Source organism: Xiphophorus couchianus, chromosome 14 (genome assembly GCF_001444195.1).
Source record: "Xiphophorus couchianus chromosome 14, X_couchianus-1.0, whole genome shotgun sequence".
Classification (NCBI taxonomy): Eukaryota; Metazoa; Chordata; class Actinopteri; order Cyprinodontiformes; family Poeciliidae; genus Xiphophorus; species Xiphophorus couchianus.
Genome location: NC_040241.1, coordinates 19,094,622 through 19,111,189, shown reverse-complemented (window position 1 = coordinate 19,111,189; position 16,568 = coordinate 19,094,622). Strand labels below are relative to the sequence as shown.

The 16,568-nt window shown below is 38.2% G+C and overlaps 3 protein-coding genes and 1 pseudogene across 3 annotated transcripts in view; 2 read left to right on the top strand and 2 right to left on the bottom strand.

The window, feature by feature from the left end:
- Positions 1-736: 736 nt before the first annotated feature.
- Positions 737-2,442, bottom strand: LOC114158017 (endonuclease domain-containing 1 protein-like). The gene is made up of 2 exons (XM_028039323.1): positions 2,125-2,442; positions 737-1,987 (listed from the first exon to the last, which is right to left on the bottom strand). The coding sequence occupies exons 1-2, from the start codon at positions 2,416-2,418 to the stop codon at positions 1,397-1,399; spliced, it is 885 nt and encodes a 294-aa protein (XP_027895124.1). The 5' UTR covers positions 2,419-2,442; the 3' UTR covers positions 737-1,396.
- Positions 2,443-3,359: 917 nt separating this feature from the next.
- On the bottom strand, positions 3,360-6,656 carry LOC114158015 (endonuclease domain-containing 1 protein-like). The gene is made up of 2 exons (XM_028039321.1): positions 4,531-6,656; positions 3,360-4,006 (listed from the first exon to the last, which is right to left on the bottom strand). The coding sequence occupies exons 1-2, from the start codon at positions 4,861-4,863 to the stop codon at positions 3,383-3,385; spliced, it is 957 nt and encodes a 318-aa protein (XP_027895122.1). The 5' UTR covers positions 4,864-6,656; the 3' UTR covers positions 3,360-3,382.
- On the top strand, positions 5,590-8,783 carry LOC114157881 (perforin-1-like; annotated as a pseudogene).
- A 1,387-nt stretch (positions 8,784-10,170) lies between these two features.
- gigyf1a (GRB10 interacting GYF protein 1a) overlaps positions 10,171-16,568 on the top strand; it is a 33,276-nt gene continuing 26,878 nt past the window's right edge. Inside the window, exon 1 of the mRNA XM_028039320.1 lies at positions 10,171-10,371. The gene's annotated coding sequence lies outside the window, so the exon portion shown is untranslated. The remainder of the gene's footprint in view (positions 10,372-16,568) is intronic.

Genomic DNA, 16,568 nt, shown 5'->3' with positions numbered 1-16,568 from the left:
GGTTTAATCTCATATCTATAGTTGTAACCTTTTTGATAAGACCTTATTATGCAATATTTCTAGTCTTACAACATGAACATTGTGATGTGTTTAAGATTCATTCATCTGTATTGATGATGGATTAATGATCTAAATGGCATAACAGGAACTTTATGTAGAACCATACATTTTGTAAATAAAATAGACATTTTTCAAAATTCTGAAAAAGCCATGTTTACAACCAGGTTTCATTTTAATTAAATTTTAAAATAATGGTTGAAAAACTTTAATATTCATGAGAGATTTAATTAGCACTGAAAAAACAAAAGGTTTCTCAGCTTCTAGCTGTTTTTCTATTTTATTTATTAAATTTTTGTTGGTTTATTGTTTATATGCCTCATCGTAGAGTTATACATTGCTCCGAGTTCTATGCAGCGTCTTTGACCAATGTTGTCTGCAGTTGAAAACATTATTTCCTGATCCAATATTTCAATATTACCAGCATGAATGAGATGAGATCAATAAATCAGAACTCCTTGAGCTTTCGCAACCAAACTGTTGACCTTTGCTCTTGAAAGGTAGAAAACGTTTATGGAACTAGCTTTTATCAAACTGGTTTTCAAAAGCGACAAACCTGCTGTAATGGAAAAGTGTTTTGCCAATACAAGCTACCGACATCTATTCACAGAAATCCACATCCAGCAGGGAAACTGACAGTGGTTTTGTTTTACTTCATGTTTGAAAAGAAAGACAGACAGGCTGATTGAACGGTTTATTACAACATAACGTACCGATGCAGTTACTGAGCGGTTGTTAATTAGATAAAATCATGCTAAAAAAATTCTAAGTCCTGAACATGACAAGAAAATAACCTTTGAAAACAGGTAGACACTCAAACAGGTAAGACAAATGCTTAGTAAAGTTTTCTTTATAGGTCAGAGACGTTTGCTCTTCTTTTATGATGCATGCTTAAATATTTCTTTTTATTATCCTTCTCTGGTAGGTGTCATTTTGCTGATTAATGAGCTGTAGAAGTGCAAAAGTAGAACAGATCTCATACTTCACTTTTATGCTCTGTTTTTATTAAGTGAGAATTTGAGGAACCTTATTGAGTTATGATTCAGAATGGTTTGATCTATTCCATGAACATAACTCCTAACTTGTCTTGTCGGTCATTTTCTTCCTTGTTTTTTCTTGAGGAACTTTAATTAGAAAATGAAAGTTCTGCAACCACTTTCACATATTATATCAAGAATTAATATGTGTGTAGAACAAACACACATATTGATGTAGTTCATGATTAAATTCCGTTTATTTGCTTATATTTTAGTCTGGTAAGCTGTCAGAGTATATTAAGAGATTTGGAGACAGTGGAGCTTTATTTATTCAAATTTACAATCATTTCAAAATATTTTTCTTAATCACTTTTCATGGAGGACTGGGGATTGCAGTCCCCTTCAAAAATCTGAAAGTTCTGGTTCGCAAACGTCTTTTTGAGAAACTCCTGGAGCTTTGGGACGGAGGTCTCTACTATCTCGTTGTTCTCGTCCTCATTGAGGGCGTAGTGAGCAAAAGACGGGAACTTGTATCGCTCCGTATAAGGAGTGTTGTGGTCATAGTCCACGCAGCAGTAAGCCGACCACAGGTAGTTGGGGACTGCGATACGGTTCATGTTTTCCCTGCGGATCATCTTCCCTGACTTGGTGATCCCGGTCACTATGTAGGCCTTCCCGCGGCAGTAGTTGTTAAGCCGTTTGCGGACGATGTGCTCCTGTTTATTCCAGATCCTGTCGTTGAAGTCGGGCACCAAGGGGACGACGTTGGTGAGGGTGTAAGTGGAGGCCTTGTCGTCGAGTTCGTTCTGATGCTCGTCCGGGTTCAGGGTCCCTCGCTCGTAGTGTATGGCGTTGGTGTAGTCGTCCAGAATCGCTTGTGCGTCTTCAAAGTTCATGTGCATGTAACCGCGTGGAAAGGGCTGCATCTCGTCTGTGTCAAAAGAAGTGGACAACTGTGTAAAAAAAAGAAAAAGAAGAATAAGCAAAGAAGACATTAAGCTTAAAATTAATACATATCAAGTGGCATGTTTTAAACATTTTCAAAAAGCAAAATAGTGGCTTCTTGATTCAGTGTTTTAGTTTTCCTTACCTGTGGCTCATACATCCAGGGAACATCCACACACGTCTCCCCATCCGAGTGCTTAAAGGTGTAGGCGGAGTAGATGGGAATGTGATCCTCCGTGCTGTACAGAGTCACGTAGCGCGGCTTCTTGTTGTGAAACTGACAGATGTACTTGATGGAGGGGAGCTCCAGGCCTTTCGGTGGGGTTCTCATGAAGAGGAATTCTCTGCACTCTGGAGACAGCTCATTTTCTACTCGCCCTCTCACCACTGAAGACGTTAGGCTGGCCATCAGGAAACCCATTTGTAGCCAAAACGCCATCGTCCAAATGTGATCCGAAGGTTCTAATCCAAGTCCAAAAGCTGCTGAATGTTCAGTGTTTCAGTCAATAGCTGAATGTGTCTCAGTGTGTCCTGTGGTGTTCAGTGGAAAAGCTAACGCAGGTTTCACACCTGGTGTGAAGTCTTCTGTGTAATCTGGAGACAGTATGCAAAGCAATGCTGTATTTGCAGTGCTGCAGTTCCACCCACTAAAGTCAAACATTCAACAGCCAGTGTTCACGTTTATCTTCTACTGGTGGGAAAGGACGATAGAAAGACCTTCAGTCTATCTAGCGATGCAGTCAAGCTTTCTTTTAAAGACGCAAGTTTAATCAAGCTTGATATTTCAAGCAATAGGCTGTAGTTATACGCAATCCAGTAATATATAAAATAATAGGATTTTTTGGAGAAAACATGGGTAGAAAATAATTGTCTAATTGATAAAGTCCTAGCCCACCATAACTCACCAAAAAATAAAAAAGTAGAATATAATCTTCCACTTTAATGCACAGAAGTGTCCTCATGTCAGTTGTATGTTACATCAGCTATACAGGAATTAACAGTAATGTTGCATCTGAAGCATTGGGATCAGGTTCTGTAATCACATCACAGAACCTGGTGGATTCTATGTGAAAAGTGGAAAAACAATTGTTACTTTCAGTTTTGTTAAACTGCAGGGAGTGACAATAAAAGTTGGAGAATCTATCCTTTTAACATTGATTTTATTGTTTATTCTTTTCCCTCTTGTTTTTTTTTTAAGAGTCATTGCATACAAAGCACAAGACATCCCACAGACAGTACTTAATGCAGACACAATCTAAATACAGCCTCTAAGGCCAAGTTGGGAAAGAATTTAACTTTTAAACAGTCTTCTTTTTCTAACATTGATAAAACCATAACATTAATCAAAGTACGTTAGCCTTATATTTTAACACTGTTCTGGTTCAAGTATATTTGAAACATTCTCAGTTATTCAGCCTCTGCAGGTCTCTTCGCTTCTTTTCGATGGTGTTTTCTGACACACAGCCCTTGTAGAAAATAGCCATGTCTTTTTCAAAGTCTGTTTGGCTCTTCAGGAAAATCTCCAGTTTCTTTAATGGCACCTCCACCACATTGTTGCCCGTCTGCTCATTCAGGGCGTAGCCGCCATAACTGGGGAACATGAACCTCACCTCGTAAGGTGAGTTACGGTCAAACTTTGGGCAGCAGTATCCCATCCATACGTGTTTTGGTATTGAAAGACGGTCCTTGTTGTCACGCTTGATGGTGCCTCCTGAAAAAGTTACTCCAGTCACGATGTAAGACTTACCATGGCAGAAGTTGTTTAGGCGGCGGCGGACGGTGTCTAGGTAAGAACTCCAGGAGGTTCCCAGAAAATCAGTGATCAGAGGAACGACGTTGGTGAGGGTGTAGGTAGAGGATTTGTCGTCTGGATCTGCTTGGTGCTGGTCAGGGTTCAGCGTGCCTCGTCTGTATTCTACAGCATCGACGTAGTCCTCCAAAACAATCTGGCTCTCCTCAATGAGAGGAGAAATGTCTGCAGTCAGAGGAAGCACCTTCATGTTGCTGCTCTCTGATTCAGACACCAGCTGTAGGTTAGAGAGAGAAAACATAGTCCCAAGTGAAACATAATTAAAAAATTAATTTTCTTCTCAATTTTAATCCAGTTGATTATTTTTGGAGTGAATAAATACTATGCTACTGTTTCATAAACACACTATGTAACACAAACAACATACTTGTTGATTTCCAATCACAATCAGGGTCCTTTCCCCAACTTTATAAAGCACTAATTTAGACAGTTTTATCTAAAATAATTTATTATTTCTTATTTTCAAGAATTAGATTTAATTTTGATCAATTAGTTACTGACATTGGTCAAATAGGTAATCATTTGGGTACAGGAATTGTGTAGGTCAAAATTGCGTGTCATCATAGCTACTACTTTATCCGTTGGATCTTATGCAATAAAAACTCTGAATAATCTTTACAACAATTTCCACCAATAACAAAAACATGATCACTGTCAGGGTGGGAGAAGTCATTATTTTATGACTTAAGAGGTTTTTTCAAAACTTTTCAAATGAATCCCACATTGTTCTGCTTTCTCTACCTGAGGCTCGTACATCCACGGTGTGTCTGCCCTCCCCTTCCCATCAGACTTCTTAAAAATGTAAGCTGAATACAGTGGGAGACGCCGACTGCTGTCGTACAGGGTGGCGTAGCGCAGTTTGTCGGCGTACTTCTGGCAGATCTTCTTCAGGCTCGTCCCTCGGATCCCTGCTGGAGGCGTTTGCATGTAGAAAAAATGGCTGCAGTCTCTGAAGCTGTTGGACACGGCAGAGCTCACCATCAAAACAGAGCAGGACAGGATGTAGGCACAAAACAAACGCATCCTCACACCGGAGTAGAAACTGGAGCAAACAGGGCTTGGAATGTCTTCCATTAATAAATTCCACCATGACCGCCGCTCAGTTTAATGATTTTTCCTGCGTTTACTGCTGCTCTCAGTCTAGTGGAATGTAATGGAAGTTAGACGCAGACATGGTATGCAAATCCCTGGAGCTTTAGAGCTGGTTTATTGGCTGGTTAGAACTTATCTGGTCCAACAATAACAGTGCAGCCAAGCATCACAGAGCTCACTGTAAGGCAATAAAACTGTGCACTCATGGACATCCTTTATACAACTTTATATTTTAAACTTAACATTCAATGTAGAAGTATTTTTTGGTGTTTTTTTCGTGATTGATTAACAATTCAGTTCAACCAAGTGCCTTCAGAAGTCTCCTCTGAGCAGAAACTGTTAAGAAACATTTGTAATTATTGTATTTTTACCTTACTAGCTGTTTTATTTTATTATTATTATTATTATTTTTTGACAGAGCTGTTTTAACTTATTTTTAGGTCCTTCTGATTTTGTTATGTGCATCATGTGACGGCTGTTCTGTTGACAACACTTTGGTCTTGTGGGTGTTTAAGATGCTCTATGAATGAATCTGCTAAGCTTTGCTAAGAAGTCGTGCAAAAACACGAGCCGATCACACCTTTAGCATGCACTATTTAAAATCTAACCAGACGGTTCCCCTGCTGTGATGCCTGAGCTCCATAATGTTCTCCCCCATGACTTTCCTCTGACAGACAAAACTGTGATCAAACGTCTCCTCTGCTGAAGATGTTGGCTCTGTTTACGTCCAGTCAGACACCAAAAGACTTCCTCTTGCTATCAGGGTGAGGAATCGTTTACTGTGATAAGAAGTTCTGCAAAAGCCCGAGCTGATCACACCTTCAGCATAAAATAAAACCTAACCAGACAGTTCCTGTGTTGTGATGCTTGAGCTCCATGACGTTTTCCCCATTTGGTTTCTTCTTACAGAGAAATTGATAACAGAGTTCCTCTGCTGAAGATGTTGGTTTATGTGTCCAACCAGATAATGAAAAACTTACTCTTTAAGCAAAACATATGTTCTGTATATAGTTGGCACATGAGGAAAATATCAAAAAACAGAAATAATACCATATTGGGAGAATATTATAATTTCTCACTCCTCTTTGATTTTCACCAGAGAGACTTTATGTGCAGCTACAAACACTTTCAGTTGCCTCATAACAAAGTTCAGAGTAAAGACAGACATGTCTAAAGTTAAACTAGATTAAAGCAGTTGAGTAACTTACTTAACTGGTGATCTTACCTGATAATACCTTTCTTTAGAATTTTAAATCTGTTTTTCATCTAATTAGTTGTTTTGGGTCTGCATCTGTTTGATATTTTCCATTGAAACCCTTACAGACTCCAAACAACAACAGGCCAAAGTCTTTTAAAATGACTCATTCAAACGTTGCATGACTTGCTCGGTGTCCAGCTGAAATTTTTTTTTTTTTACTGGTTTAGGCTGTTGAGTTTTGTCAGGGACCCAATGTGAGTTTAAACTAGAGTAAACTGCTGTGAAAAACAAGCAGTAGATTTGAAAATCGTTTGAAATATCTTTTAATGTAGGTTTAAACTTTAAGTTGTACTGCAACAAGGTTAAACTTAATCTTTAGGGTAAAAATAATCCAAAACTAAACTTTCTATCTTTAGCTGTTTTTTAATTCTAAGAAGATTTTGCACAATAAATCTTGAATTTACATGGTTAAAGAAAGATTTTAAATTTATTCACAGTGTAACTCTGGCCAATATCGTAACATAACATACATAGTATATATAATAGAACATTTAAGGATTTATCTAATAAACTGTTTTCTTTCCACTTCAGTTTCAATGTGAGAAAAAAACCCTCCACTCAACGCAAAGTTTCTCCGGTCTGTTTTGAGCCTAACATCACAGTACAACAACATGAGTGAGATGAGCTACATGAGGTTTCTGGCTTCAAATGGAGGTGAGAAACTGTCTGAATGTCGAGGCGACTGCACCAGTAGCTTGTCAACAGCCCTGAAATAAAAGCCCAAGTGACTTGCTGCCACAAGGCTGCCAAAAAGCACCCAAACCTGAAACGTTTTAAAAGGAAGTTCAACCACAGAGTCTCTAAAGTGGTGGGAGGCAGCACAGGTAATAAAACTGACCCTCTCTTCTCTTTCACCGGCTTTGAAAAGTGGAAGAAAGGCTTGAAAATGAAACCTGGCATCATCAACTACAGCCTGGTCCCTCTCTACCAGCTGGTCACCGAACCGGCGAAAAAAACTGGAGTAAAAGAGGCGAGCGAGAGACAAAACGGCGTGAAGAAAATCTGCTCTAACAAGTGCTTTCAAGGTTCCACACCCAGCTCCTACGATCTGTGTGCACCACCAGTCACATCACTGCAGCGAAGGCTGGCCCACCTCACCGACACGGTCAAGTCTGCCAGTGGCCTGTGGGGAGACGTGTTCACAAAAACTGACTCCTTCATGAAAGTTTTCCTGGGAAACCAGACGTTCCAGACCTCAGTCATATCCGACGACGACAGCCCACAGTGGAACGAGGAGTTCCCCTCGGGAACAGTGGAGCTGTTGCAGAAAGTTTGAGGTTTGGGACGAAGACTATCACTTTTTGGACCGACAGAACGACCTCCTGGGGTCCTGCGCCACCACAGTCCAGGCGGGGTCAGTTACCTCCGTGTGTGAGATGAATCATGGTTACTTTTACATCTCTTATGCAGCTGAGTGTGCCCCAGGGCTGAGAGGAACAACATGTTCCGAGTACAGCCACCTATAAGGAATGGATGGAAGTGATTCTTCATGAATCACAGAGGAAGGGAGATCCAGTCAACAAGTAAATTAAAATACGGCATAAAGACATAAAAGTGTTTTTAACTGGAAATAAAACTCTGGGTAGTTAAACATTTTAGAAGTGTGTTTATGCTAGAAAGTAGGTAACCCTTGGTGACCTTATTTAGCAGTAGTCAAGCCCAAGTTAGTTGGGCAAAGAGGATAAAGATAATTTAATATTTTAAAAGAATATCAAAACCTCATGACAATTGAGGCAAACTCTATTTCAGATCGTCATCCAGTTTGTATGGATGACAAACTGGAAGTGAATCGTAGTTTGCACAGAAAAAGGAGATTAGTAGCCATCTGCCACCAGTGATCTTAACATGTGAAAGATGTACTACAAAGCAAGAACTTCAAAGTGTTTCTGATCAGAGTTACAGCCTAGATGAAAAGTAAAACTGTGCAGAAATCAGTAAAATTGAGCTTTCAGTTAGAACTATTACCGTATTATTAAACTATTTAATTTTCATGTAAACATTTTCAGCAGATGGGATAAACAACATCAAGACCAAAATGGCTGAATGACTTTAGACCCAAACTGGTCTGTTGAAACTTTAATGACATTTTGTTTCTCTTTTTCTCTTTGCATTGTTCAGGTAAATGTGCATCATATTCTAAGCAATTCAAACAACACAGGGCTGAAAGGTATATATGGCTTTAGCTAGAAACATCTTTAAGACTGAGCTGTTTCAGTTAGCAGGCAAAGTTTTAAGGAATGAATGACAATTGACCGTATATATATTAGCATTTTTTTTCTTTATAAAGTTCTCCTCTTAAGTTGTTATGCATGTATCAAACTGTTATTCTGTTCTACTTTATTTAAATTAATTACTCTAATAAAACTTTGTCAGAGTTCTGTGAGTTTGTTTCAGTAAACAGTTTCAAGGTTGTCCCTGTATCTCTGATTCATACTGAATCATAGACAAACATGTTGTGTACCATTTTAAACCATTTCTGGATGTGAACGTATAACAAGGTCATTATGCACATCAGTGAATATGTTTGGACTTTTATCTTCGTTTATCTTCTTCAATGACAACAAAACCAGTAGAATAATAAAAGATAAAATTCTGTTGTGTTCACTTAGTAGTTTAAGAGCGCCCTTAGCATGAACTCTGCACATGCTCAGACATTTAGAATAGCATTGAAAAATGTATTTATTTAGTAGAAAAGGTGAAACTCAGACCTTTTATACAGTCACTGCTGTTTGAGATGGTTTGGACATTTTCAGAGGAGAGACAATGACTATGGGGATGGTAGAGTTGGAGCTAAAAGAAAACAAAATTAAATTTATTAGAATATTAGAATACTTTACAGAGACAATAAATTTTTTTTTTAATGATACACATAATGGTGTAATGACTTGACAGTTGTCTAGGAGTCAATTACATCCTCAACAATCAAGGTAAGCCACAATGAGTTATTGCTAAAGAAGCTGGTCGTTCACTGTATATAATCAAGATTTAAACTTTAGCGGAAAGAAAAATCATGCACAGAAAAAGAAGATTAGTAGCCATGTGCCACTAGTGATCTTAACATGTGAAAGATGTACTACAAAGCAAGAACATCACAGTGTTTTTGATCAGAGTTACAGCCTAGATGAAAAGTAAAACTGTACTGAAAAAGGCATCAGTGTTTCAGAAACCATCCAAAAACAATGTCAGAAAAGTCTTCCTACAATTTACCGGGGCTACTCAAGTTGAAACATGTAGATTTGCACATTAATGAAAATATAAATAATTAAAAATAAAACAAATATTCTGTAGAGCAAAAGGCAAATTTACAATACAAGAACATAATGGGCAGTTACTGAAAACGGCATGCTTACATCCAAAGAAATGACTAAATGTGCATGTGGTCTACCTGCATTAAAAACAACATACAAAACCTGATTTTTTTTATTTTTTTGCAAACAACAGGGGTGATTGCAAATAGGGGTGCGAGAAATTTCTGGGATTTCTTGGGATGCACCTGTGTGTCAGTGGTTTACGATCTATTTATGTTGCTCTTAAACGTTTAATGGCGCCCTCTAGTGTTCATTCTACACACATGCAGTCACTCTAACTTATAATTGTACTAATTGCCTAAATATTCCTACAAGTATCCCTATAAGTCATTATTTTTGACATAATAATTTAGCCTTATCTTTAAGGGAACATCTTTGTTTTCCCCTCGTGTTGAAACCCGTTTCTACCTCGCGAACCAGACGTTCATCGCCTTGTTTTCATACGCAACCCGCATAAACTGGACTCTCTGTAAGCTTTACATGATAATTCATCAAATCCCGTTAGAAAAAAAAAAAAAAAAAAAAAAAAAGAAAGCCGTTTAGAGCCGTCCACACCAGTTAGTGGCCAGGCTGGTAAACAGGGGTGTGTTTGCGCTGCGCCGACATTGGCTCCCCGCTTGTCAATGTGCAGTCACGTGGTGTCACACAGGCGGCCATGTTTTCTGAAACACAAACAACAAGAGTAAAGCAGCAGCAGCAGCAGCGACTCGGAGCCAGCAGACACACACACTGAGCGACCGTTGGAGGAGAGGGAAAGCAAAAAAAAAAAAAACCCAACAATAGATTAATAAATAAAAACACGGAGCACGATTTTTTTTTCCTCAGAGTACTATTCTGTCGAATGAATACGTTTACAGTGTTTAAAAAGACCAATGCATACGATATATTGGCTATAGAAGCGCCGTGCAGAGCAGCAGTCTGAAGGTAAGCAGCCGCTTGTTCGTTCCTCTTTGCAGCTAACAGGAGCTAACCCCTCCTCTCGGTGCCTCTGCCATGAGGCCTGCATTTCCACTACGCCGCTTTTACAGCTTTTAACTTGTAGCATTGCTTATTTTGGGGGTTCGCAATGCATTACTGCAAAAATGAACAGCGATATGCCAAGGGAAGGTGGTGTTGGGCAGCTCGGCGGAGCAGCCCGAGGAGTCGGATTCCCAACAGTCCGCCCCCTCCGCCATCATATCTGGTGTCATTTGAACCGACACGCCAAGGCCTTTGCGATCCACCGCATACCTTAGCGAGTTTAGGTGGCCAGTTGAATCTGATGTGCTGCCGAAATTGGATATTTTCGGACGTTTGTTGCTTGAAACCATTACTTTTACTGTCGCTTTGTTTGAGTCCACCGTAATTAGCTTCTTATAGGTTGAGTGTAAACGTTAACTTAGCTCGGTAGCTAATGTCAACATGAGTTATTTCAGCGCTAGCCGTCGTTGGGACGCGTTTTACGCCACTGTTTTGTTTTTAAGCCGTCTTAATTGAGTAGTATTTGCTAGTAAGATTTATACAGTCAGTTATCAGAGCATAGTTCAGACATTCAAATCATATTCTACCAGTAACGCCTCTGGCTCAGTGACCTTGCTTTGGCTTTATTGTTAAAAACTTTATCGCTGTAGATACGCGCTAACCTCACTGTAGTCACAAATATAATTGTTTTATACCCTTTTGCTTAGTTTTATATGGTAATAAAAGAAGGGACAATGTTTGAAAATAGTGTTACCTGGGCCTCGTATGATAATGTAAGTTATTCAACATTTAAATGAATGGTACCACTTAAAAGAGCAATGATATCTGCTTCATTTAAATGGCACAAAAACAAAGTTATGCAGGATTTAACACTTTTTTTTATATCAATGCAAACTGTTCAATTTGTGATCAATTTTTTGAACTGATTTTGATTGGCAGTGCCTTTTTTGTACATAGAAGTAAGTTTAGTGAGTTTCTAATTGAAAACACAACAAGAATGTTCCCTCAGGTTGGAGATCTCCAATGCTTTGTTTCCAAGCGGTGCGGTTCAATATGTTATTTTATCATCCAGTGTATTCAAGAGAGACCATCAGTTGGATTGTCAATGGGCAGGTGGGATTAAACCCGCCTAATGTTGCGTCATGCTAATCAATGGACTGTAGTGTGGCACCAGTATCTCCAGCCTAACCCTACCATTGTCCTATGGGTCTATTACTGAAGGAATGGTGTTGTACGGCTCAGTTATTTGGGCCAGATTTACAGTGGAAACTGAAAAAATAGTGTTCTGAATTGCATCGACCCATATTGTACCACTTGGTGGAAACTGCCACACATGTTAAACAATGTGACAGTTGGTGGTATATAGTGTATATACATTATGAACAAAATTCAAGTGTTTACTATAGTAAGTTTTCTTGTGTTTTCCTGAATTCTCCCATTTTGTTTAGTGATGTTTTGCTTTGCTGGTTCTGATTGGTTGTTCACTCAAGCTGCTGCAGTATTTTCAAGGAATACTCTGAATGAAAAAGACCTGTCTGTGATTTACTGATGGTGTCGTTCATTTACACAAACTTTGTCAAGTTGCAGTGCAGTCGCAAACGAGTGCCAGAACACGTTTTGAGCCATCATACGTGAAACGTAAACGCACTCGCCACACATTCTTTGTTCACAAAGATGGATACACAAACCTCTGAAAGTGTGACTATAACTCGGCTTTGTGGTTGTGCTTTTAGAGGTTTGCGTTGATCACGGGTGAGCTGAGCAAGCGGTGAGACTATGGAAATGCTCTTGACTCATCTTTGCTATCACTGTTGCTGGTGCATCCAAAACCTATTTAAAGTAAATAAACAATACTTAACCTTGCAGGGGGGAAAGGTGGAGCCTTCATGAGCCGCCGTGTTTATAATACTCTGGGGGAAACCCTGGTAGTTAGCACTGTAACAACAAGCAAATCTCACCCATGGTATGAGTTTTTCAACCTTCAACTTGGAACCAGCATAAATCACACACTTTATCGCTGAGTTTTGAGTCAACTATTAGACACAGTTTCAAATTTCCATGCATTTAATGAAAGGTGCTGGTGATTTTGTGCTTTTATGTTTTTTTTTTTCTTTGTTTGTTTGTTTAGCATCCGACTTCCTCGGGTCCGGAACGTTTTGTTCCAATGTTGACGAGAGTTACTTTTTTCTGTAGTTCATCTTTATTTTGCTGTTATGGAATTTGGTTATGTCTTAAAGTTGCTCAATGATATTTAAAATTTGAACAGCGGTGATAATAGTCTTGCATATATTTATTGAGCCAACTAGTACAACTGGGGATTTAAATACTATGGTCAAAGGTGAGGTTTTACCATTTTTATGATCATTTATGTCCTAAATTCATCCAAAATACCTACTAGCAGTGGAGAGCAACAACAAAAAAACAGTAAATAGTTTCATACATTCTTTTTTAAAAATATAATGGGGACAAATGAAAGCAGAGATTGTTTGAATTGGAAAGGAGCAAACTGATCCAGAGCTAAGAGGTTTTCTAATCAGACACTTGGGAATAAAGTTATGTGATTCTTTCAGCTAGCTAAGATATCCTTATCTTAATACAGGTCAGGCTGTTGAAATGCAAAAAAATAAAAAAATCATTGCCAACCTTGCATTATTTCGGATCAGGTCAATGAAGTCAGGAAAGCTAAAATGCAGCACAATGTGATCAGTGGAATGGAATTATTTGGAATGAGAAGTAAAACATCCAGGGAATTCTTCACAAAATCAATGGAAAAATGTGTGTCTTGGGAAAATCTCCCAAGACATTTGAAATATTCTGATATTAAAAGGATAAACTTTAAAGTTGCATCATAGTTCTGTTTGCCTAATTTAAGGTCATTACAAGAGTTTAAAAGCATTTTAGCTCCATTTTTAACTCTCTCAATGGTAGTTTGTTTTGGAGGAGGAGGTCAGCTCATTCAGTCCAACCCCCCCTATTTCTCTGAATGTGAGAAATGTGTATTTAAGATCTCTGTACAGTTTTGACTAAAGTAGAACTGTGATATCTGAAGATGGATATTTTTCAGAAGTTTTATGGATGAATTGAGCGACTTGTTGGATCAGATGGATGGATCAGTAACGGGCACAGAGCGCCACCTGTAGTCAGACACCAGCAAGGTGGAGGCAGGCTCCTGGTATGGGCTGGTGGTTTTACCTTCTGAGGTTGATATTAACTTCCAAACATGCTGCCAGATTGTAGAACACGCTTTCTTCAAGCAGTGGAACAGGAAGAAGTCTGGATTTTTCAATAAAATAATGATTTTTATCCTGGATGACGCTCCATCACATACATCTAAATACTCTTTTTGCATTAAAGATGAGAAACGTAAAACATGTCCCTCTTCCAAACCTGACCTGAACTCAATTGAAAATTTGTGGGGAGTTTTTTTTAGATGGGCAAAGTGTGTTATTCATTTAGTTGCGTAATATTTCTTCACATTAATAGTTGCTCAATAATTGTGCAGAATCTCCTAAGACACACGAACCTCACTTTTACTTTCCAAAACATTCATCCCTGAGGTTTATTAATATGTTGGATTAACCGAGAGCACTGTATTTGGGGATTAATAAAAATAACCCTCAAAAGTAAGACTTGCCTAATAATTGTGCACACAGTGATAAATACGCACAGATTACTATTATACTAGTTAATGGTCTATTTTTTGTCTTTGTGGTCTGATCTGCCGATTTAGGTTTGGACTGATTTCCCTCTTTGTTTTGAGGTTTATATCACATGCAAACCCTCATGTTTTAAACTTTGAGATGTAGTAAACATTCACTAGAAACTAAAAAAACTATACTGCAGGTTTGAATTGCAAGATTCCCTAACTTATGTCAGATCAAATTGGAGCATCTGATATTTGTCATCTGTATTTGACCTGCTAATGATCAGTTAGCGCAGATCAAGGGAACATTGATCTGTTTTGATCACTGACAGTTATATCGATGTATTAAAATACCTGGTTTGTTAGCTTCCAAAGGAAAAAAAGAGCATTTTGCTGCCCAGTGGTTTGATTTTAAAGATTGGTTTTCACCGTCTTTAAGCTCCAGCCTGTTTTTAATGTAACCGTACATCTTGCCGATTGGTGACATTACTAGTCACAGTAGGAACATATATTTTCTCTGGCACTTATTGATCCAGTCCTTGTTTATAGTTATTGCTTTAGGCAAAACTTTTATTTGCTCTCTGGAAACTTCTACTTGTACTTTTCTGGGGGAATGTGGTACAAGCACAATCATCCCATAATCACCCCTTTCAGCCACTTTCCAAGTTAATGTTTTTTGAGTTCAGACATCTGCTGAAATGTAATGTGTGGTCGTCCGTATCAACATTTTCCATCAAACACAGACTCAGATGTGTTTAGGTTCACTAAATTAGTTCTTTATGACTTAAAAGGTTTGCTTAACCCACGTCTGCAATCATATTTTACTGAACTTCCTGAAATAAGTGTTACCCAACTATTCCAACAAGGCGCCTCACATTGCACAAGACCCAACAGCAGTAGATGGGTGGGGGGAGAAAAGGCACAAAATACTACCAGCATTAATCACAGCAGCTTTTTACCTGATTCTTCTGTTTTGCTTTATTTTACATATCTTCAGAAGGGAAAACTTTAAATGTTTCTGGCTTTATGTAAGTTGATGCCACATTATTGTTTAGATATGAGCAACGCTGATAATTTTAAAACTTATTCTTTATTGATTATTGATGGAGTGATGGTGCTATTTTCTCAGGGTTGCAGAAGGTCAGCCTTCTGTTATTAACCCAGATAACAGATGTGGGTTGTACATTTTTTTTCAGTGTTACTTAAATATGGGTTGTTGTTGCTTGCTGCGCACTACCGTCCAAACCGATGTCACAACGTGGGTATTTTGTATTTAAAACACTAGATTGTGGATTTAAAGATGGTGATCCACCAGTCAGAGGTCAAGAAGCCACTTCTGTTTTCTTAATGAGCTCAACTGGTGAACAGTAGGTCAAATCTGCATTGAAAAAACCACCATGAAATGAATCAAAACTGATGAAAAGCCTCAGTGTTGTCACTTTCCGTTTGATGCATAAATGGGGGAAGTCTTGTAACCTCTTATCTGTTTGGTACAAAACCACCATCTTGTGACCAAATTTATTTAATTTTGTTTTTATAGTTTTAGGTTGGTTATGTTTAATTGAATCAAAAATGTTTTTTACACAAATGAGTTGAGATGTCACAGCTTTTAAAAAAAAGTTTGAATCACAAAAAAAACAGACCTTAAAACAAAACTGTAAATCAGTAAAATCTCAATCAGTACTTTTTTTCTCTATAATTTTCTGTCTCTATTTTTCTCCTCATTTACCACCATTTTGTCTCAACCAACCTCTATTTCATATCACTAAACACTTGTAAAATTAGCCCTTGCATTCTAATTGTGTTAGAGGACGTAAGTGTTTAACTCTGACATACAAGTAAGTTTCATATTAGTTTGATAATCACAGCTTGGCCCTGTTGATACTTGACATATGAATGATTCATACTTGAAATAACCAAAATTGTGAAAGAATGAAATACAGAAGAGGCAAAATCCCAACTATTTATTTCCTGTTGCAGAACTGGAGAGCCCCTACTGCATCCTCGGTGCAGAAAGGAGCGTTAGCACAGATCCTTCCTTCACTGCTCCCAACAAAGTGTTCACATTACTGCTAGTATTTGCAGTCTTTCAGTTTCTGTTGCTGCTTTCTATGCACGAATATGTATAGCTTAAAAAACTAATTAAAGTGCAGTTTCACAAACTACCCTTTGAAGAGTTAAATATTTTATGAACTTGGTTGTTTAATTTGGTTGTCATTGATCGTCAGATATTATTTTCTGGTATTAAAGACAGCAGACACGCCAATTCAAGTGAATCCAAAAAAGTTTTTTGTTGTTGTTTTTCATAAGTTTAATGTTTTCCCTACTTCAATCGTCTCTTTGTACCATTAGAGTTGCTGACCACTCCTTTAGGAAATGGCACACATGTTCTTTTGAGGTTTGTAAGCAACGAAAGGTTATCCAGAACCACTGTTATTGAATTGTAGCTCGGACAGAAAATTTTTAAAATGGCACCATAAAATAAGGAAGTGTGTTGGTGTGTGTGAAGCAGTAAATA

What these genes read in the sequence shown, in the direction of transcription:
- LOC114158015 (XM_028039321.1), bottom strand. Translation starts at nt 4,863, where the DNA reads ATGGAAGACATTCCAAGCCCTGTTTGCTCCAGTTTCTACTCCGGTGTG. An exon ending in CGTGGATGTACGAGCCTCAG is followed by an intron (nt 4,007 to 4,530) that starts GTAGAGAAAGCA and finishes TCTAACCTACAG; the next exon opens with CTGGTGTCTGAATCAGAGAG.
- LOC114158017 (XM_028039323.1), bottom strand. Translation starts at nt 2,418, where the DNA reads ATGGCGTTTTGGCTACAAATGGGTTTCCTGATGGCCAGCCTAACGTCT. An exon ending in CCTGGATGTATGAGCCACAG is followed by an intron (nt 1,988 to 2,124) that starts GTAAGGAAAACT and finishes TTTTTTACACAG; the next exon opens with TTGTCCACTTCTTTTGACAC.